At 43.1% G+C, this 21,658-nt stretch overlaps 1 protein-coding gene across 12 annotated transcripts in view; it reads left to right on the forward strand.

Annotated features, from left to right (window-relative positions):
- The first annotated feature begins 476 nt into the window (after positions 1–476).
- Positions 477–21,658, forward strand: part of DNM3 (dynamin 3) — a 388,315-nt gene continuing 367,133 nt past the window's right edge. For 4 of the 12 annotated variants that reach the window (XM_074322210.1, XM_074322205.1, XM_074322209.1 and 1 more), the window contains exon 1: positions 478–826. In XM_074322210.1, coding sequence (XP_074178311.1) covers positions 666–826 — 161 coding nt within the window. In that variant the 5' untranslated portion in view covers positions 478–665. Of the gene's footprint in view, positions 827–21,658 lie in introns of all 12 variants that reach the window. The other 8 variants (XM_074322211.1, XM_074322204.1, XM_019715958.2 and 5 more) reach the window with 4 other exon arrangements.

Genomic DNA, 21,658 nt, shown 5'->3' on the forward strand with positions numbered 1-21,658 from the left:
GGGTCATTAACGTTGTGGGGTCGGACTATGCAGAGCACGAAATGGATGTCTGATGGGAGAATTTAGGCTCCACCAGGCCGGCCACCCCGGGAATAGCCAGGTTCTGGAGCATGGCGTGAGAATATGAGCTTCCCTTCTGGGAAGTGTCCTCTGGAGGCGGCGGTGGTGATGCCGCTGCTGGTGGTGACAGTGCTGAGATATCAGTGGTTGTGGTTCCCCTGGACTTGGGCTGCGTAGCTGCTCAGAGGAAACAGTGCCACCGGCTGCTGCTGATTTCGTGCGAGGCCCTGACCGAGGCTGTAACTTTGCCTCTGAGCCTCGGCCGCAGCAGACGGAGGCCGGGGCATCTGGCCACAGCTGGGCGGCAAAGGCAGCGAGCGCGCCGGGCGCGGGGTGTCTGGCTGCGAACCCTGGGGCGGGGCCGCGTCTGGGTGGGGGCGGGGCCTCGGATCCAGGCCCCGCCCCGCCCGCCGCGCAGGCGCGCTGTGGGCCGTTAGCTGTCAGGAGCCAGGCGGCGGGCGGGTGGCGGGATCCGACGTCGGCTCTGGACCCGGCTGAGTGAACCCAGCGCCGCAGCTGCGGGGAGGGCAGCGCAGCCCCGGCTCCCCGCCCGGTCGCAGAGGCGAGCAGGGACTAGCGGGCGGCCCGCCCCGGGCGCAGGCGAGATGGGGAACCGGGAGATGGAGGAGCTGATCCCGCTGGTGAACCGTCTGCAGGACGCCTTCTCGGCGCTGGGGCAGAGCTGCCTGCTGGAGCTGCCGCAGATCGCCGTGGTGGGCGGCCAGAGCGCAGGCAAGAGCTCCGTGCTCGAGAACTTCGTGGGCAGGTGAGCGCTGGGGGCGTGGGGCCGCGACCCCGCTCCTGGCCGTTGGAGCCCGAGGCGGGACCCCGGGCTGCTGCGGAGTGGGGGGCAGAGCAGCCGGGTCGGGGGCGGGCGGGGTGATCGTGGCTGTGGGCATCCTCCGGCCCCCGCCCCTCCCCGCCTGCTGGCCCCCAGGCTGCCTTTCATCCTGCCATACAAAGCGTTTCCTCCACGTCCAGCGGCCGGGAGTCAGGGCAGGGGGTCCGCCCCAGCATCAACTTCCCCCCGCGGGGCGCGCCAGCTCGGGCGGGCAGCCAGCCGCGTCGTAGCGCGCCGGCACTTCCCGGTCCCCGGTCCTCTGTTCTCCCTGCTCGACATCCCCTCCTTTTCCTGTCTGCCTCCCCGAGGCTCTCCGCGGAGCCCTGGGGTTTATCCGTCCCCCCTCCCCCAAGAGATGCTTCCCTCCTCACCCCGGCTCCCGACTCCTCTCAGCTGTCTACTGTTCGAGACTGTCGTCGCCTGCCCCTAGCAGGGGAGGCGGGGCACGAGGAGAAAGACCTCGTTTGTTGTGGTGAAGCTTCATCCAGCCACGCTTCCCCACCATTCTCCTCCCTGGGAGTCAAGAAGAAAAGGTGGTGTGTTCGCGTGCGCACCTAGTCACAGCTCCAGGCGTATGTCAGAGAAACCGAGGCGCAGCAGGGAGCCGGGTGACCGTGGACGTGGGTCGTCCAGGTGCCTTGTCATTCCTGCATCATCTTGGAATGGACCAGCATCTTTCTGGCGCTCTCTCTGCGTCCCCCTCCCCCAGCATCGTCTTCCTTTCCATAAGGTCTTATTTGTCCTGCCAGCCTTCAAGAGAACATACTGAATCTAAATTACAGTTAGGGGTTTCTTCGTAACTCTTACTACAGAAAAGGCTCAAGAATTAATTTTGGAGTTGGGAATCGGCATTTCTTCCACTGAGCAATTCATGAGGGAGTAAGTTACCTTAAGGGCCTTGCCAGAGGAGTGCAGACATTTGCTAAGAAAAGCCCATTTGAAAGCATTATGAAAGCTGAAATCTGTTTCCAGGTAGAAATATACAGCAGCTCAGAGAGTGGGCCCGAGGGAGGACAATCCAGAGATTGCACTTTACTCTTCATTTGGATGGTTAGTGATTTGGGATTCAGAAGGTTCCTGTTTCCTTTCCTTCTTTTTTCTGGAAGAGTGTAGTGCTGTGTCAGATTTAGATATTCCCACATCTCCTTTGGGAATGTTAGTATCCGTAAAGTGCATTTTCTTTTCTCTCAGATGATGCTCTATCTCTCAAGTGGTACTCTTCGTTGTTTTATGCACCCTCCCCCCCATGAACTAGAAAGCTCAGAAACGTTATAAAAAAGAAAAATTGCTGACAACTGGCTGGTAACTTTGAGTAAGTCACTTAAACCACTTTGCCTTGGTTTTGTCATTTATTCTGAGTGATGAGAAAGTCATGATAAAGCATTTTTCCTACAACATCATGGACATGGTGAAGTGATGGGTGAATATGTGATTTCAAACATACACACACAACAGCCACATACTCAATGGTTTTACTTTCTTTGGTTTATTGCTAATGAAATTCACTAAATTTAAAGTGGTACTCATAGGGAAAGTGAGGTTTGATGACAATGTATTTTCGGGTTTTCAAACTCCAGAGCATTTAACATGATGCTTTAATAGTCATTTAACTACTTTTGGGTTTTAAACAAATACTTAAAGGTAAAAATTGTTAAGTAATTCAAATGCAATTGCCATATTTTTACGCATCTTTCATATATTTGTTTGGATGAGCCTGTATTATGAATGCATTGTGGCAAGAGCTTTTGAACCTAATATCAATTTTATGTACATATCTCAATTATATTCTTTAGGTTTTAAAATCCTATTATTTCTTAATGCTATCATAAAATTGAACACATTTCCCCTCACCAGCTATATTCTCTTGAAATGAGAATTTAAAAAAAGAGCTATGCAACAGTAAAACATTTTAGTTTGAACATTTTTCATGATAAAATGAAAATAGGGACAGTATAAATATTACACAAATCAGAGCATTTACTGGAATACATTAGTAATTTGTTATTTTTTAAAAGGTTTACCAATAATTAATTACTGTTAGAATGTCAAATCAAAAAACAACAAAAAAAGGATGAACATAGAGGGAAAACCTCATTTAATAACATATAAAGGCTTTATTATCTGTAGAGATGACATCTGCCTAGCAAAGCCTATATATTAGGAAGCAATTTAATTAAAAGGGTCATTTGATTTTAATAAAGGTTTCAGTCATTGAATTATTGAGGAATCTAGTTTCTAATTATAAACCAACCTTAGGGAAAAAGGAGTTATCTCTTCTAATAGGAGATTCATCTTAGGCAGAAAAAAACAACTTATATTCCATTATAACTTTTTATCGTCTTATTATCTGGACATTTAGTGATAAAAATAAGGTCCTTTCCTTTAAGGGTGAAACTTTCCTCTTTTACATGTTTTTAAGTTTGATCTATGTGCAGTTATTGAAAATTGTCATAAGACAAGGGGTCATTGCTTGTGTAAGTTAATAGTATTTGCTCATCATTTATGCTTGTTCTCTTCAAAATAATGATGCATTTTGTCCTCAGTATTTGACAATCCATCTTCAGTGGACTATCCATATCTTCTCCTCTCAGATTTGTTTATATTGATTTATTTTGGACACCACTGAATGAATTTTGATATGAGTGTGGTTTCTTCACATTTAACTGTAACTGTAGAATCCAATTTTGGGGTGACAACTTTATGGTCTGAATATAGGGGTTCATTAGCTGGCTTGGGCTCTGCCCATTGGTTTGGTTTCTGTATGGAAGAATTGAATTTAATGAACTACTTTCACATCGTTGTTTTTGTTTGTTTGTTTGTTTGTTTTTTGGCTGTACAATGAGATGATGATGCTGGTGATGGTTCACATTTGCTGAATGCTTGCTAAGCGTCAGGTGCTATTCTAGGTGCTTTTACATGGGTACTCTCATTTAATCCTCATAAGACCGCAAAGAGGAAGGTACTCTTACGAGTCCCATTTTACAGAAGAGGAGATTGAGATTTAGAGAGTTTGAGTAACCTGATGAAGACTAACATAAAAATAGTGGAGCTGGGATTCAGCCTGAGGTGTCTGGTCTCTGTACTCATGCTGTAAAACCTCTGTGCCATATTGCCCCGTCCATATTGAGACTCACCAGTGCCCCTGATAAATGCTTTTAACTTCTTTCTTCACTCACCCTTAATGCACCACCTAAATAAAAATAGCTGCTATATGAATAATTTTATTCCTATTTATGTATGTCTGCCTTGCCTCATTTCACAGAGGATTTAAAGTGGCCCCTTAGGCAAAACCAACATTAGTTAAAAGATAAGTATATTTCTTTCCTATATGAGACATTCTTGAAGGGAGCTCTGGAATGTAATTGGGTTGTTTATTTTAGTATATGTTTAGAGTGCATGTAACTTGTTTATAGAGGTGTTAAGTGAAAACTACTAGTTGCTAATGTGCAAATATTTTTTTAATGATGTACGTGTTAAAATCATTAGTTCTTCAATGCTAACTATATAGGCAGAGGATTCCACATTATTTTATTCTAGCCTGAGTGATAAACAGACTTTCAGTTTTGCACAAAAAGAATAGGTTTTGTGATTATTGGGGATCAAATAAAAGACTTTTTTAAAGACTATGTTGAGAAAAGTTTATTTCAATGTGGAAATGTCAAATAACGTATATTTATTTAGTTGTGAGGTTTCCAAAGATGGATATGTTGATTATCAACGTAAAGTTGTTTTGCAGGAGAGCCTTAAAAGTGAGCCATTTGATGCTATTGTTGAATGGACATGACCAGACAATTTTCTAAAAGTCCAAAAGTCATTTACATGGCTTAGACAGACACGAATCTATCCTTAAATCCTTTGATTTCAAGAGAGTATTTAAAAATTGAAGAGGCAAGAGTTCTCTAATTGCAAATGAGATTAGTCACAGAAGCATTAATATTACTAAAAGTTCTTAATTCAGAAATAGGTTTGTACTGAGGGAAAAGATTTTTTTTTAAATATCAAAGAATCCGAATTAGTGAATATTTTTTCAACAAATGGCTTCCAAGTTTTGGCTTTATTAGAGAAATGGATCCTAACAATAAAAATGTGATAATTGTTGAAAATCATACTTCATGGTTCCCAAGAGTCTAAATAAAGTATCAGAAATCATGAACTTTTTTTTTTGTCCAACAATAAATTGCTAAAACCTGAAATCACGAAGATATTTTTGCCAAATTAACATTACATAACGTACTTTTAGGCTATCACAAATTCACAGTTGGAGCTAATTGCCATAATCAACTTAATTCTTTTTTTGTATTATTAATATCTGAGAAGCAATAAAATTAGGTGAACTGGACTGGATAGGATATCTCTGTTTTGAAATTAACTTATGATGAACAGATATAAAAAATGCACTTGAGGGGGGAGGGGGGTTCACACAGTGTGAGGGATATAAATGATAAACATCTAAGTTTTGCTTTGTCTTGTGCACCTGAAACTAATAAAATTATATTAAAAAAAATGCACTTGATTAACTTCTTTAAGAGTGAGCTCTGGAGGAAACTTAATAGTCAGTAGTGTTGGAGGGTAGGCGACTGGGTTCTTCACCAATGGAACACACATTTAGTATATTAGGTGGTTTTGTTTTGTTTTGTTTTTTGGTAGTACCTTTTGCTTGGGTTAAAAAGTGGAGTTACATTGTGATATTTTACTTATTATTATGTTTTATTTATCTTTAAGAGAGGATGGAAAGCAGCTAAAAGAAATAGATGGTTTTGTTCCTCCCCCACCAAAACCAAATCAAGAGAGCCCCGAGCTAAAGTACTGTATAGACCTCCAGGTTCTCCTTTGCAATTTTTGACCTTGTCAGCATTAGTTTAAAAATTCTAATAGATTATATTTTACTAAACACATTTTTATAAAGGGGAAGGAAGAAGGGGAGCAGTATTTGTTTAGCCTTCATGGTTGGCAGGCATGGACACTGTTACATGCTCTCCATGACTTCCTTGCCTGACCTGTTTTCACCTCCCCATGTCAAGAGGTGAGGAAACTCAGGGTTAGAGAGACAAGTCATTTGGGGAGGGTCACATGGCTAATAAATGGCCAAGCTGGAATTTACTCTTGGGCGTGACTCCCACTGATACTGTTGAAATATGGGCAGTAAAGTCATTGAGCATGTAATTATTGAGTCCCAAGTATACTGGGTAAGAATATAGAAGGAAGTGTGACTGTATAGAGGCTGATCTATATGTAAAAAGAGAACTGTCAGCATAAGGTATGAGACCACATTCCCAAATGGGTTTGTAAAATGAAGGCAACTGGGTATTATGCAAACTAGTTGGAACAAAATAATTTATATTCTGCATAAATATAAATAATTTATACTCTGCGTAAAGAAAACAACCCTAAAAAATTACAATTCTAAAATCAAATTGGGGTATCAATGGAAAGTAGACAATATGAGTTTCCAGTGTCATTTGGCGGCTGGTATCATTTTGACTCAAGGCTGCGTGTACTGAAGTATCAATGTCAGAGCAGGGAGTTGGTGATCTGTGTCTCAGTGTCAGACTTGACAACAAGGCATTGAATTTAGACTGTCACTTTATCACAAAGAGATACTGTATATTGGAGAGGGCCCAAGAGAAGAGCAGCAGGAAAGAATAGAGGTTGGAGAAATTAAAAATATAACTGGATGCAGGAAGGCTAACTGCGAGAGGAGGGATCAGACCAACTGTTTTGTGAGGGCCTCCAGGGCACGGACACTTAAGGGAGGTGGAATTCTACTTTCTTTTTCAAGAGTAAGGCATTTATTTAAAGTAGTGGCCTATGCTGAAGACACAATGTCAGGGAAAGCGTTCAAAAGGCAAATGTGAGAATGGAATGTGTTGTTTAGAAGGCGGGAAGGGTAAAGGTGGAGGTTTGGCACTAAATGATGTTCATTTCTTGGGTTAAACACCATTCCAAAAACTTGGAGGGTTTGTTAGTACCATGTTGGTGACTGTGTGTGTGTGTGTGTGTCACAGGTAGTCTTACTTAGTCTTTTTTTTATCAGTAGCAAGGACTGGCATTTCGCTAGGCTCTGTAAGGCACTTTCTCCACAAGCTTAATTTTCCCCAAGATCGGAAACAGAATTGAGAGCTGAGTTTGGAACTTTGTATTCAGAACTGGGAGCCCTGGGCCAGCTTATCATCTTCCCTTTCTCCTCTTCTGTTTTAAAGTGCCTCCCTCTCACCCTCACTCTGCCTCCTCCTTCTCCCATTCCCTTCCGTGGGACCAACCTTTCCTGCTTCTCCCCTCCGTTTGCTTCTCCCCTCCGTTTGCTTCTCCCCTCCGTTTGCTTCTCCCCTCCGTTACTTTTCTTGATAGCAGACCAGCAGTGACATTTTATTATTTTTTCCCCATATGCAGTAGTGGAAGGACACGGGGGCAGGATTTTTCTCAGGCTTAGACCAGGTCATTTGGTTGAGGTAATATACTCTAAATTGTGACTTTTAGAGAACCGGTGGGCTGAGGAAAAGACTAAATGAAATAGTGGACGTGGTCATACGTTTTTAATATTTTCCCACCATGTGGGCGTATCCAGAAAGGTGTGCCTGGAGGGTCACGGATAGGCCTTACTTAAACCAAGGAAAGCTGTTGAAAAGTTGTGTATAAATAAGTAATTTAAAAGGAAAGGTTACTACTTAAAAGAATGGGGATTCTGAAGCGCTTCATTGACTATGGTTTCGATGGCTTGGTAAAATAAAAGATACATTTGGGTAGCAAATCTTCACCCTTCAGTTTGCCTGTTTCCTAGTTTGACTTTTCTGTGCTTGTATTCTTAGAGGGAGGCCCATCGATGTAGAAGTTTTAACAATGAATTTCAACAAGCAGTAATGTTGTGTTAAGTCCTTAATGTTAAATGCTAAGAAAGGCAAGATAGTTGTTGAGGAAAAGGGTGATATATTCATGAATGTTAAGAATGTTGCAGGATTGTTTCGGGTCTTGTTTCTCTCTGACTCCCTGCTGCAAGTACTCTGTTACCAGGAGTTTAAAAGTGTAAGCTTCCCTTGTGACAGCATCTCATCCATTTCCCACTCACTACGTCAAGGTCATGGTGCACCTGTCACTAACACACACACCTATTAGAAGTGGGGAGGGATTCTGAAGAGCTTCATTGCCTGTGGTTTCCATGGCTTGGAACTGAAAAGACTAATCCATTTCAATAAGTAATTTGATGGGTGACTAATGGTGTGTATGGTACTTGTTTGCTTCGGTCCTGAAAAGGCCAACATTTGAAAAGGAGTCATCGTACCTTGGTGATAGAGCACAGCAGTAAATATGGCTGCAATATCATGATTTACAAGAAAAATACATATTTGGTCTTCATCCCCAAGTTCCTGGCTCACAGCTCTTCAAACCCTTGGAATTTCTTAAGCGTTGACAGCACAGAGGTGTCTTCTGTCATGTTAGTGAGATGACTATTGGATGTCCCTGGGTCTCCTAAGGATGGGGGATGATCACCAGAGGAATCAACCATGTGGTCAGAGGGGTGGAACTTTCAGTCTCTCCCCACCACTCCGCCTTCTCCAGGGAGTGGTGAGGGGCTGGAGATTGAGTTCGGTCATCGCAGGCCAGTGATTTAATCCATCATGCCTCCTAGTGAAGCCTCCTTAAAAACCCAAAAGGATGGGGTTCAGAGAGCTGGTGAACTTGTGGAGATTTGGGGACAGTGACACACCTGAAGAGGGCATGGGAGCCTCATGCCCCTTCCCACATACCTTACCCTATGCATCTCTTCCTTCTAGCTGTTCCTGAATTATATCTTTTATGATAAACTTGAAGTCTAGTAAGTAAAATGTTTCTCTGAGTTCTGTGAGCTGCTCTAACAAATTCATCGAACACAAGGAGAGGGCCATGGAGGGGGGTCTCTGGAGCCACTTGCCTATAGCTTGTTGGTCAGAAGCACAGGTAATAGTCTGGACTTGTGAATAGGATCTAAAATGTGTGTGTATGTGTGTGTGTTTCTGGGTGGGTGGGGGCAGTCTTGTGGGACTGAGCCCTTAACCTGTGGAATCTGATGCTATCTTTAATTTGTAGGACGCCTAGCTGGTGTCTGACAATTGCTCGGATGTATGGGGAGCGCCCCTCTCCAACACACAAGTTGGAGATTGCATCAGAACCTTTTTTTTTTAAAAATAAATTTTATTAGGGAATATTGGGGACCAGTGTGTTTCTCCAGGGCCCATCAGCTCCAAGTCGTTGTGCTTCAGTCTAATTGTGGAGCGCACAGCTCAGCTCCAAGTCCAGTCACCATTTTCAATCTTTAGTTGCAAGGAGCGCGGCCCACCATCCCATGCTGGAATTGAACCCACAACCTTGCTGTTGGGAGCTCGCGCTCTAACCAACTGAGCCATCCAGCCGCCCCTCTAGCAGCTCAGCGGCAGCTCATTGTCTTCTATCTAGTTGTGGAGGGTGCAGCTCACTGGCCCATGTGGGAATTGAACTGACAACCCTGCCACTCAAGAGCTCATGCTCTAACCAACTGAGCTATCCGGCCGCCCAACATCCAGACCCTTTTCAGTGACTTTAGAAGTACAGAATGTTTTGGACAATCAAAGGAAAAGAGCACATCTCTGTAGGGAGGAAAGATTTCATGAAAAAGATAGGATTTGAAATGAACATTAAAGAGTAATAATTTGATAGGTTGAGACGGGGCCAGAGGCACAGAAGTCACAGCTGGCAGCCTTCTCTGACCTACTGGTTACCTAGAGTTGGTGCCACACTGTTCAGCACTCCAAAGTTTTGACTGATTTTTGTTAGGTTTTGGCCCCTGAGGCAGACTGCAAGGTCTTTATTGGTGTTCCCCACGGTATCTTGCACAGTTCTGTTTCAGGTACTTCATTTTTATTGAGTTTTCACCAATTAAATTGTTGACCTGACTCACAATGGACGGGTAGTGGGAGTGAAAATCCTGGTTTTCAGTAAGAGATTTCTTTTTTACACTTTAGAGATAAAATTATCTGTGTTTAATGAACTAAAGCTCTTAGCCTGATAAACTAATAACTCTTAGCCCACCTGCCTCCATTGTTGAGTTTTCCTCCAAAGCAAATATGTGGGTATCTGTGTAAGATTTACCTGAGGAACTTGTCCACATAAGGGTTTCCGGGCTCTGCTCGTGGAGACTGACTCAGTGTACCCACAGTTTTTCAAAAGCTCTCCTGGTGCTTCGCTAAGCAGCCAGATTTCAGTCTACTAACCGCCACTTCCACAGTCCCTGTTATTTCTGCAGCTGTGGATGAGGAAGGAGATGTGTCTTCCTTTCCCATCAGTACACTGACACTACCCTGGCCAAGGTCACTGAGTATCTCCAAACAGTGAAATTTGCTTTTGAACTATTTCTGACATTGATCACCTATGCTCAATTCCTACAACCACTGCCTGAGATGGGGTTGGCATCATTCATCTTCCAGACTGGAGCAGTAGAGCGAATGTTCTCCCCATCCGTGACGCTCCAGTCTAACTCCCACACAGCTGTAGCATGGTTCAGAGGGAACTAAAATTAAACGATGTCACGATCCTGGAGAAAACCTTGCGGTTCCTGACGGCTAGAGCATCAAAACTGTGCTTTTTGGTGGGCATAAGAGGCCCTGCGTGGCCCAGCCTTCTAGGTCATCTGTTATCCTTTGACCAGCTGTGTTTCATGCCCTGCTCTCACTCACCATGCTGTTTCACATTTTTCTGCCTTTTTTTCTTTTCATGTAGATCCCTTTATAGGAACAATATTATCCTTCACCAGGTTAACTCCAGTTGTTTTTAACTCAGGTCTCCTCTCCTCCTGGAAGCTTCATCTGCCTCCCACGCCCTCATCTCTCCCAGGTTACTTGTCCCTCTTCTGGGCACCCATCACTCTGAGCAGTTCTCTAATAGTGTACTTATTACATTATATTCCATTTTCTTCTTCTGCCACTAAATTGTGAGCTTCTTGTGGGCAGAGTCTGCTTTATTTATTTATCTTCACTGCTGGCCCATAGTAACTCCTGGGTAAATGTTGAACGAATCAGTCAGTCGATATGAAGGAGGGGTGTCACCTGGTTCATCAATAGCATCTGATGTGTGCTGCCCCCTCCCTGTGTGCCAGGCACGGTCTTAGGCAGCAGAAAGACATTAATAAGCAAAGAAGCACACTCCCTGCAGAGCGTGTGGTCTCGTGAGAAGACCCACAACATAACAATGTGTACTTGTCAGTCAGAATAGATGCGTGACAGAAATGATCAGGACACAGTGACTGAGCATGACAGAGGGGGACATACATGCGCTGTCTGGCCACGTGGTCAGCCATGGGCAGAGCCAGGGCAAAGCCTTCCATGCAGGAGGATCAGGGGGCAACACGGCTTTGCAGTGTACGTTGCCCTGTGTGTTGCAGGGACTCCAGTCAAGTCTGTGCCCCCAGAGTGCGGTGGCAGGGCAGAGTGTGGCGTTGACGGGGAGCCGCGGGGAGCTGAGGGGGGCTTCACTGCTGTCAGGAGAGGTTTAAATTTTGTCCAAAGTGCAATGGTAAGCAACGGAAGGGAGGATTTTTAATCAGGCAACAACGTCACGTGACTTACATCTGAGAAAGCGCCCTCCAGGTCAGTGCCACCGGAGACCGTGGTCACAACCCAGCTGGCCATTGTGGCTCAGGAGCCTGAGAAACCAAGTTTCCCATTTTGCGTCGTTTTGATTCCTTTACACCGAAGTTGAAACACATACTTGATTCTGTTATTTGAAACATTTTTGAAGGCTGTTTAGAACTGAGAGGAAAGAGCTGTCTCATTGGAGTGGAGAGAACTGAGAAGGGAACGGGAAGTGAGTCGGTGGGGACAGGGTGTGCAGACAAATCTGCTGAGAAGAAGTTGGGAGAGGAGAGGCTGTGGGGTAAGGGAGGGTCCTTTCTTTTTTTATGAAGACTTTAGAGCATTTGTTTTTGCTAGTGGGAATGACCCAGGAGGTGCTACAGGGAAGGGAGACGGGAAGTGCAGTGGGATCCAGAGGAAGGCCTCGCACGAGGTAAGCAGGAACCTCATTGCTGACCAAAGGGAGGGAGAGGAGAGGGGCACAGACTGGGCGCTAGGGAGTGCCCATTTGATGAGGTGATGCAGGGCAGCGATGGAAAGAGGAAAAGGTATGCCAAGAATATCTGAGGAAGTGGTAATGTGAGCTCAGCAGGGAAATAGCTTTCAAAACGTGTGCAAAATCGCCCTTCTTGTAAGTCAAAAACACTTAAGTGGACTTTCTGAAATGCAGGTTTTATCAAGCCTCGGTACTGCTAAAACCCCACTTACCCAGCGTCTTAGAACCATACAGTTTCCTTGGTGACCTGCCATCTGCCTCCCCACCTGCTCTTCTCTCCTGCCGTTGTTCTTCCCATAGCCAGTGTTTAGTCCGGCTGAACTGCCGAGTCCCTAGAGTGGATCAAGCTTAACACGTGTTCCCCTCGACCTGGAAGGCTCTTTGGGTTCCCCTCTGCGTGCCTAACTCTACTCAGCTTTCAAGACACAGCTACTATCTCTTCTTGGAAGCCTGCTCTAAGCCCACAGGTAGAAGGTGTTCATTGAATGTGTGGTGGAAGATTGGAGATGCTCTAAGCATTTTGAAAACAGACTTATCCAGAGAGGTAGTATTGTGTGCACAGATACCCACAGGCTTTTGAACATACGTGGGATTCTGCATTTGAGTCCTCATTTGTGGAATGGAGGTAATATACACGATCTCAAGTCCTTTTACAAAGTGTGAAAAGTGGCTTTTAAATGTCTAGTACGTAGACTCCTCAATAAGTGGTAGTTTAAAAGTCAGTGCTTAAACCAACATTTACATGTAGCAAAACATACCTAAGAGATGGTGTCCGTTGCAGGGATTGCCAGGACACCTGCGCTATTTAAAATGCTGTATTTTCTTGGCATAACATTTAAGACACATCATGGAGATCTATAACTGAGGGCTCTTTTTTCCAAAAGGTAATATTTCTTCAGAATGATTTGTAGGTTTCCTGGTTTGGACCAGTGGGTGAGTGAATGGAGGAATCCAGTTGGTATAGAAGGAAAGTATGTATATTCGGATCTACCCTGCGTATTTTCCAGTAAGGTCTCCAGATGCCTGAGCTTTAAGGAGCTGTGCCAGTGAGGAGGGAGAACAAGACCTGGTAACCAGTTAAAAGGAGCTAACAGTTTACGATAAAGCTTGCCAGGGGAGAGGACAAACTCCCAGTTGTCTATAGAACAGACAGGATTTGTGGAAGCATAGTGTGTTAAGTGCAGGCCCTGGAGCTTGGAAAAGGGGCTTTCCTATTAGGCTGGGACCAAGAAAAGCACAAAGAGATCACAGTTTAAATGCATAACATATATACAACAAACACCCCTATGTGGGAGAGGTTATAACATTCATTGCCGAATTGTCATTGTGTGGCTTTTTTTATTCAGTAGCTTCTCTCTTTAAAAAATGGTATATAAATGAAATATTTATGAATCTTGTTTTCTTAAGGCTTTGTATTACTATATGAGAGATGCTTTAATTTTCAGATGTTGCTTGCCAAAAGTTTCTCATTCTGGCCTGAAAACTTTTTTCTTATCATGTAGCTTGGAGTTCTAATTTAGAGAGAATCTTTTTGTGAGGCTAAGTTGTTTTATAATGAAATTAAACAATCCTTAATTTGCCTTTTAAAACACAGACTTTTAATTGTTAATTGGAGAAAAACATTCCTGTAGTTCATAAGGAGTTAGCTATCATACTTGCAAATAAAACCCTTTTTAAATTTAAATTTATTTATATCCTTCTTTTCCACAAAGGATTTGAGATGACTTTCTACAAACCCTGTTTATTCATTCATTTATTTTTCAACACACAATTTTGGGGTATTGGACACATAAAATGAAACAATAAAGTAAAATAGAACTGAGGAGGCAGGACCAAGATAAAGAAGTAATTAAGATAAGACCAAGAAATGGAGAATAGGAAATTTCCAAACGTGAAGATTATCGTAATAGTGGGATTGAACACATGTAAGTACCCTGGTAGTTAAGGGGAAAAAGTAAAATATGATTTGTTATCAGAAAGAAGAAAGAAGCGTTCATATTTACAGTTTCCTCTAGAGCTGAGTCAAAACCAATTTCTCATAGTCTGTGACAGCCTGTGGTAGCTCCCTTCCTCTCTGATCTGGCCCATTATCGGGGTTCAGCTGGACAGGTGACTTTAGATCTTGAGCCTAGATCCCATTCCCATATTTTCAGATGCACGCTGAGATTTCAACTTACACGCTCAAACCTTTACCACTAGATTCGCCATTTTCCCCAGAGAACTCATTTCCTATGTGTATTGACGGATTTCACTGTTCTCTTAAGCAACGAACCTTGAAACTTGCATAGTTTCTCTAACTCTCCTCTCCTCACACCTACTCAATTTTGTGGGTTCTACTTCAGTGGTACCTTTGTTTTCTTTTGGTGTTTTTCCATTTCTGTAGGTGGTGTCCCAGTTCAGAACTCACTTTCCCCTTGTTTGATCTGTGGCGATCTCTTCAGAGACTCAGTTCTTCCAGTGTCAACCCCCATTTAAGTCATCTTAAATACTTTTCACTGTGAATATCTTACGGCACAACTCTAATCATCTTCTTACATAATAAAATCCTAATTTCTTGGCATCACATTTAACGCTTCCTGTGCTTTGGCCCCCTACCACTTTCCAGTATGTCTTCTGTTCTTCTCACTCACCTAAAGGACCACTCTCTGGACCATTCCTTGTACCTTCTCTCCCTGTGTCATGACCCATACTGTTTCCTCCATCTTGAATGCTTTTGCTCTTTGTTTTCCTCCTGTTTTATTTCAATTCATTAAAACTTTACGGATGTTTGCTATACGCAAAGGATTATGCTAGCTATTATGGATTCAAAGATGAGAATGGTTATTATCCCTCCCTCAAAGATCTCGCAGCAGAAGAATTGGTAAGTTGAAGTTTACCTGTTGCCTCCTCTCTGAAGCCTTTCTAATTTCCCAGCTTAAATGGATTTTACTTTCTTTCATGTTTTTTTTTAAAAGCCTTCACTTGTATTTGTTTTTAAGTAGGCCTTATTGACAGCTTAAGCGTGACTTATTTTATAGGCTCCATTATTTTATAAGCTTCTGTGAATTACATAACCTGTATCCTAAGGTTGCAACGTGTGACACGTTAGAAGTGTCCCCTAGTAGGTGTTCAGTACATTTTTGTAGGGTGGCACACACGGTCCGTTGGCTGAGATGACACATAGGTCTTAGGAAGTAGATATCATTGTCTGTCAAAACACTCACACTCAGTTGTGTTTTTACAGTCTTGTTTTAAGAGCTACTTTTGGGTATTATTTTAAAAGTGTGGGTGTGTATAAGGTTCCAATAAAGGCCGATCGTTTTTAAACTTGGTGACACTGGGTGTGACCGCACATGGAGCATGGCCTTTGAAATTGGCAGGGATTCCACACAGCGCTTGGAGAAGAGCCGGGAAGGGTCTGGGCAGAGACAGGAGGCTTCCTTCAGGGCAGCGGCCTCCCCAAAGGATGAGCGAGCCGAAGGTCAGGCTTGGCACGGATCTGGAGCAAAGTGGTGTCCCTGTGAGAGGGGATGGCTTTTTTTTTTTTTTTTTTTTTTTAGAATGGCTTTTGAAATTTAATATACTTCTGGCTCGTCTTGTGGAAATGGTCACTGGTTAAGAACTGGAGGAAGCCTCTTCTTGCCCCTCCCATGATTGCTTTGCGAGTATTTCACTGAAAACCCTGTATTTTAATATGGCTGTTTGTGCTTTCCACCTGAAATATTTGGAATACAGAAGTCACATCTGTACTAGGCTGTCGTATGTCACATTTGTGGCCCATCCACTCCATGGTTCTTCTGCTAATAGATGCCTAAGGAACGTGTCACGGGGAGACGCAGAGCGTATGGTTTGTCTTTCAGATGTTAATCCTAAACTAAGAGCGTATGGTTTTTCTTTCAGAGGTTAATGCACCCAAAGTATTTTTCATGTATTTATGGTATTGTCTGTCACTCACAGATTTTTCTGCATTTGCTTTGAACCTGCTTTTATTTAAACCTAATTAATCTCTTCTTGGAATAATGTATACTTCACATTTGTGATCCACTTTGGAAATTATTAACAGGCTCCGAGTTTATATAAATGCTTGAGTGTCAAAGGGAATCCCTAGTATCCCTAGTTTTTGGCCTTTGTGGGGTATACTTCATTGTGGTACCTTTGGTTCTATATCATAACTATGTGTTTATCTGTCTGTATTTACCATAACTTACCATATTTTATCTATCAAAGATGCCACAATTTTAAGATGCACCATTATTTTATATATAGCTAAGAGAGAAGAAAAAGAAAACCATTGTCAATTAAACACAGTGCTGTCTTATCACTTAGAAATTTTGTTTCATATTTATTTGAAAAGCTGTCAGACTTTAGAAATAGATTTCGATCATCTGTCACTCTTATGCATACATAAGATGCAAGACGTACATGAAATAAATTGGTTAATTATTCCCCAAGCTTCTTCACATTGGGTCCCAGTCGTGGATTGCTCTTCCAAGCATGACTGATGTCTGTGGTCTTTTATGCATTATCATCCCCATGCTATTAAGAGTATTGGTGGTGACGCATTTCTTTAAAAGGTGCTCCTTGCTTGAGCAAGAGTAGTGTTATAATATTTCCTCACAGGCAGCATCTCTTAGAGTCGACCAATTTTGGAATTCTTTGGTTCCTGACGTGAGACCCACCCTCCCCGGTAAGGGTGTCAGGTGGTGTCCTGAGGACAGCGTGTGGCATGCCAGGCATCCATCTTCTCTGTGGTCCGCCCAGGCCAAGGGACAGAAACTGAAACGCCCTTAAGTACTTGGTGGCAAGCCAAGTGATTTTTCCTGTTTTCAATCTCAGCACTGCAGTTTACGCATTGTGTGAATGAGTGGAAAGTTTTGAGCAAGAAATAGGTCCGTGCCAGATCCATCTGAAATGCTCAAACCCACCTATTTAATGGCACCTTCTCAGACATGCAGAATGGAGTTAGTGATGTCCCACCCTCAACAGTGTTTCAGGCAGAAAGAAAGGAAAATGAGCTCTCGGCAACTCAGCTTGCCTTACTAAGTAGGCTCTGTCTATTTAAAAACTTCGTTTTTTCTTTTCGTTCTTTCGTGGATAGAGCAATTGCAGTATGAGAAGGACGAAAGAAGCTTCTTGGTGGTCTTGATTTAATTCTTAAAGTATAGTTGCATGGCTCATTTTTCCTGCGTGTACTTCAAGTGTGTCTGTACATGGTTATGTGCGGTCTTTGGAGCAAACCATTTTGTGAATGTTTCGGGGCAGACACTGTTGCTTTCCCCTCTGAATTAAGGTGAAAACACCTGGCTCACAGCCCAAGTGCTGTTTCCTTTGCCCTTCCCGTCTGTCTTGCCCTTCACATGCCTGGAGAACTGTCATCTGCTTGTCACAGCTTGGCCACATAGGCTCTGAGCAGAGTTCAAATTTCCCAAGATCTCTAGGGTGTGATTTTCACTCTTGTTTGAGTTTGTCTCTTCAGAGGCATTTCCTCATAAAGGAAGTGGGTAGTTATATCTGTCATTTCTAGTTAACTGTTGACTTGTGCTGGTTTACTCTAGAATTACTCTTCTTTACTTTATGCTAACCATGTTTTTCCTGTACCCATATCCACATAGGAACGTAAGCTCTTGACCTGAAATGTTGGCTGTTTCTCTTTTTTCATTTACTTAATTACAGATGGATTCATGTCATGATGATAATCCTTAGCTGTTACTGAGATGTATCCTGGGTTATTACTGCTAATGTATTTTGCTGCTTTGCCTTACTCTTACTGTTTTAGAAATTAAAACTAGTGCTTGTCAGTGATAATCGGTTCATGCTACCTTCTCAAGACAGAAATCCACTTATCACCAACCACTTTCAGTTTAACTAATCCTTCAACTAGTTGAAGATGGGAACTGATAACTTTTCTGTGGACTCAAGTTAATTTTTACATATGGAAAGTTCTGATGTTTCCTACAGTTTTAATTATAACAGATCATATCTGATAGTTAGCTTTCTTCACTAGTCATTTGGGTGTTCTGCAAAGGGTTGACCCTGATTCCCTGAAATTAGAAAATGAAGAGTTTATCTTCAGTTAAATAGGTATCTATTGAACAGTTGTATGCCAATCACCTTGCAAAATAGGTTCTGTATGAAAAAGAGATGCAATGGTCACTCAAAATTATATTCTCTTAGGGGAAAAATAAAACATGAAACAATGAGAAAACAGCATAAGACGCTAAAACACAATGCTAAGTTGAACACACTCGGGTACCCAATCCACCTATCCTTGTAATGGGCAGTCCCAGGGGAAACAGTCCACTCTGACAGGTGGTATCTAGGAAGGGTTCATGACAGAAGGACCACTTTGGTGGGCCCTGGAGGATGGTGTGGTTTGGGAAGACACAGAAAGGGGGCAGGTGTATCTGGAGGAGGAATGGCCTGGATGAACATCTGAGGACATGGAAAAGTCTGGAGTTTGCAGGGAACAGCTTGGCCACAAGGTTGAGTATCTGCTAAAGAAGGAAGATTCTAAGTGACCTCAAATGCTGCAAGTCAGGAGTTTGCAGTGGACATTGTCAGAAGTGATGGGACAGAGGCGGCCATGTGGGATGGAGGGAGATTGGGGAGGAGCCAGCATGCACTGTTGAGTGACACAGTGCACAGGCGTGCATGTCTTCACTCCGCGCTCAGTGCCTGGAGCCGCAGGACAGATGCGTGCACTGCAGCCAGGAACCTGAGTTTCCAAAGTGCTGAATAGCACTTCGTGGAGTTCCAAACAAAACACGGTGCGGTCTTCTCTCATTTCCCACGGTCGTTTCATTCCCAGAAAATTCAATGGCTTGCCTAAATCCTTGTTTATATATAAAACCAAATGAGGCTCTACTCAGATCGTTTCACCAGCATGACTGTGTAGCTCAGTATTTGAAAATCATGCAGGATGCAGGAGAGTTGTGTAGGACTCTCCCACGGATTCAGGATGTTGGACATTCCTGGTCCTGCGATCTCTGGGAAACATGCCACACATTTCCAAATTACGCTCCCTAGGTACACACTGCCCTACTGCTGTATCAGTGACGAGGTAACTTGCATACCCTAATTCTCCCCTTATTTTTATTTTTTTGTTTAAATGTCTGATTGCTGCAGCATTGCTGTTTTTACCTGCCAGAGAGACCAATTAAAAGGTAATCCCTGAATATGTCAGCAGTCATGTATTAAGTGGTTTTCTCCAGGAAGAGAGATTCTGTGGGTTTAAGAGGCAGAAAATTCTTTATTCCATTCACTGTAAACCACAACTGCGAAGCCCCCATTGACTACCAGGTACCATGTACTTAAGAGCTAAGGCCTCTGCTCTCACCGAGCTGGCTAATAGCCCATCAGGAAAGACAGATGTGTCATATCTGTATGTGGAGAATTAGATAGGGGTATGTAGAGAATTAGAGACATGACAAAACCTTGAAGAGGGTTGAGGGGCGGTCCGGTAAAAAAATGACAGAGATTGTCACATGTGAGTTAGGTCTTAAAGAATGAGTATAATTTTAACAGGATTTAAAGAGTTCATTACTTTGTAACAGAAAATTGAATTTGAAATGACCTTTCAAGTCATATTAATTATACAAACCTTGCAATGAATTACAAAATGCCTAGTATTTCCTGAGATGATAAAGTTTCTTTGCTGTCCCCCATTTCTAGTTGTTTTTTTTTTTATCCTTTCTGCAGTTAACTTTTCGATGTTTATCTTTGCATCTTTGTATCCAGTCTTCCCAACTAATTTATGAGGATAGGAACTATGCCTTCATATTTCACGGGATCTCCCATTGTGCTGAGCTCAGAGTAGCCACTCAGTGAATATTGGACCTTAGAAATTGTCAGAATAGTTTATGCAGCAGTGAGTGAGTTATTCTTAGCTGGGAATTATTTCTGTTTATTTTCCTATTAGCATTTCCGAGGAAAAGTGAAGCCGGGAAGTTAGGAATTAGGATGCCAAGAGGACAGTCTCTTCCAGCCTTGTTGGTCAGGCCTCACTTGTGCTCTAAGGTGGAACTGTGTTGCTTTTCTCCTCGGCCCTTTCCGTAGGTAAGAGAAAATGTAGGAAGCTCGTATCTGCTCTGGAAGTCACAGAAATCACCCCTCAGGAGGTCTTTTTCTGAATGTCTGTTTCTCATTCAGGTCTAATTGGGACAAGGTGTTCTTTCTCTTTTTGGAGTCAGTTGAAGAGCAAGATTACAGGTGTTATCTTTTAATGGTTTGGGTCAAATTCGATAATATATGTGAAAGCATGAACTGGAAAGCATTACAGAAATTGTTATTCTTTTGCTGCGATTAAGATCGAGGGAGGAGGATAAACACAGCAGTGGTTCCATAATGACTCTCAGGGTCTGAGTCTTGCATGTGTCATAATTTGTGAAGATACTTGATCAGCATTGTCACCTCACATTTCATTGTTGTAGTTATCGGATGGGTTTGAATAGTTGAAGATACAATGGTGTCAGTCCTTTAAGAGGTCAAGTTGAATCAAGGCGCAGAGATCTTGAATGAGCTTCTCTCGCTGTGAAGTTGCTGAATGTCTGTGAGTGACAGTTCTCGTCAGTCAAATGGCATGCATCTCACGGGGCTGTCGTGTTCCTTTAGTGGGTCGGAGGGGCATGACATGGCCTGTGGTAGGTGTTTCATCTCCATACGGGTTTGCCATCAAGTAGTGCTATGATTTAAAAGACGACTTACACCCCCCCGGATTCAACAGGTATTTCCTGAACACCTACTAGCGTCAGGCAGTATTTTCAGAGCTAGAGCACAAAACCCCTAACGCAAAGCTCCCTATCCTCTGGGAACCCCCATTCTAACTGGGGAGATGGATAAACAAGGAGCATAATACATACGTCGGTCACGTGGTAAGGGAGAGGCTGACTAGGATCAGGGGCCTAAGGAAAGGTAAAGCAAGGCAGGTGAGATGACACTGGGGGAAAGACACAAAGACGCGGAGCATCCAGAGTGTCTCCTCCTGAGCCAAGAGCTGGCATTTCAAATGGCAACATAAGTGACTTAAGTTCAAGAGATTGTGCTCAAACTAAGGACAGGAAGCTTTTGGAAGGTGAGGAACAGACATCTCTTAAAGTGCTCACCCCCTTTTCTACAAAAAACACAGGTAAGCTTCAAAAGCTGTGCAAACGTCTGATGTTCTTAGCTCTGAGGCTTAAAACGTGAAACGCTATGTGCTCCCCCACTCTTCTCCAGAAAGGAAGACAATAATGTCCTTTTATCTTCGTCAGTGACCGTAAAAGAAGCATTCCCAGTGGTACTGTATTATCACATCTCTCCTCAGAAGCCATTTCCTTTACTTCCTAATGGACTTAGCTCTAATCCAAACCAGAGGCACATTTACGTTGAGTCTCTCATTCTGTGACGTGATGACCCTGAGTGTTTTCGAAAGTAAGAATGTTTCTAGTTTTCTTCTGAGTGTCACTCGACTGCAGGAAAGAAATGTGAGGAAGCCTCTTGCCAGAGCTGAAGTATTATAGCACATTAGTGAGTCAGTGGTAAACAGTTTTTTCCCCCCCCAGAACTCATTTGAAAACTTGACTGTGAACTCAATTGTTTCATTTCCAAATCAGAGATGGTCATTTTTCTACATTTTAAAATTGGATGTCACATCCACATACATATATACAAACATATACATTTCTCAGATAACTAGGTTTTCAGATTTAAAAATTAGATGCCATTGTT

The sequence above is a fragment of the Rhinolophus sinicus genome, linkage group LG17 (assembly GCF_036562045.2).
Source record: "Rhinolophus sinicus isolate RSC01 linkage group LG17, ASM3656204v1, whole genome shotgun sequence".
In the NCBI taxonomy this organism is placed as follows: Eukaryota; Metazoa; Chordata; class Mammalia; order Chiroptera; family Rhinolophidae; genus Rhinolophus; species Rhinolophus sinicus.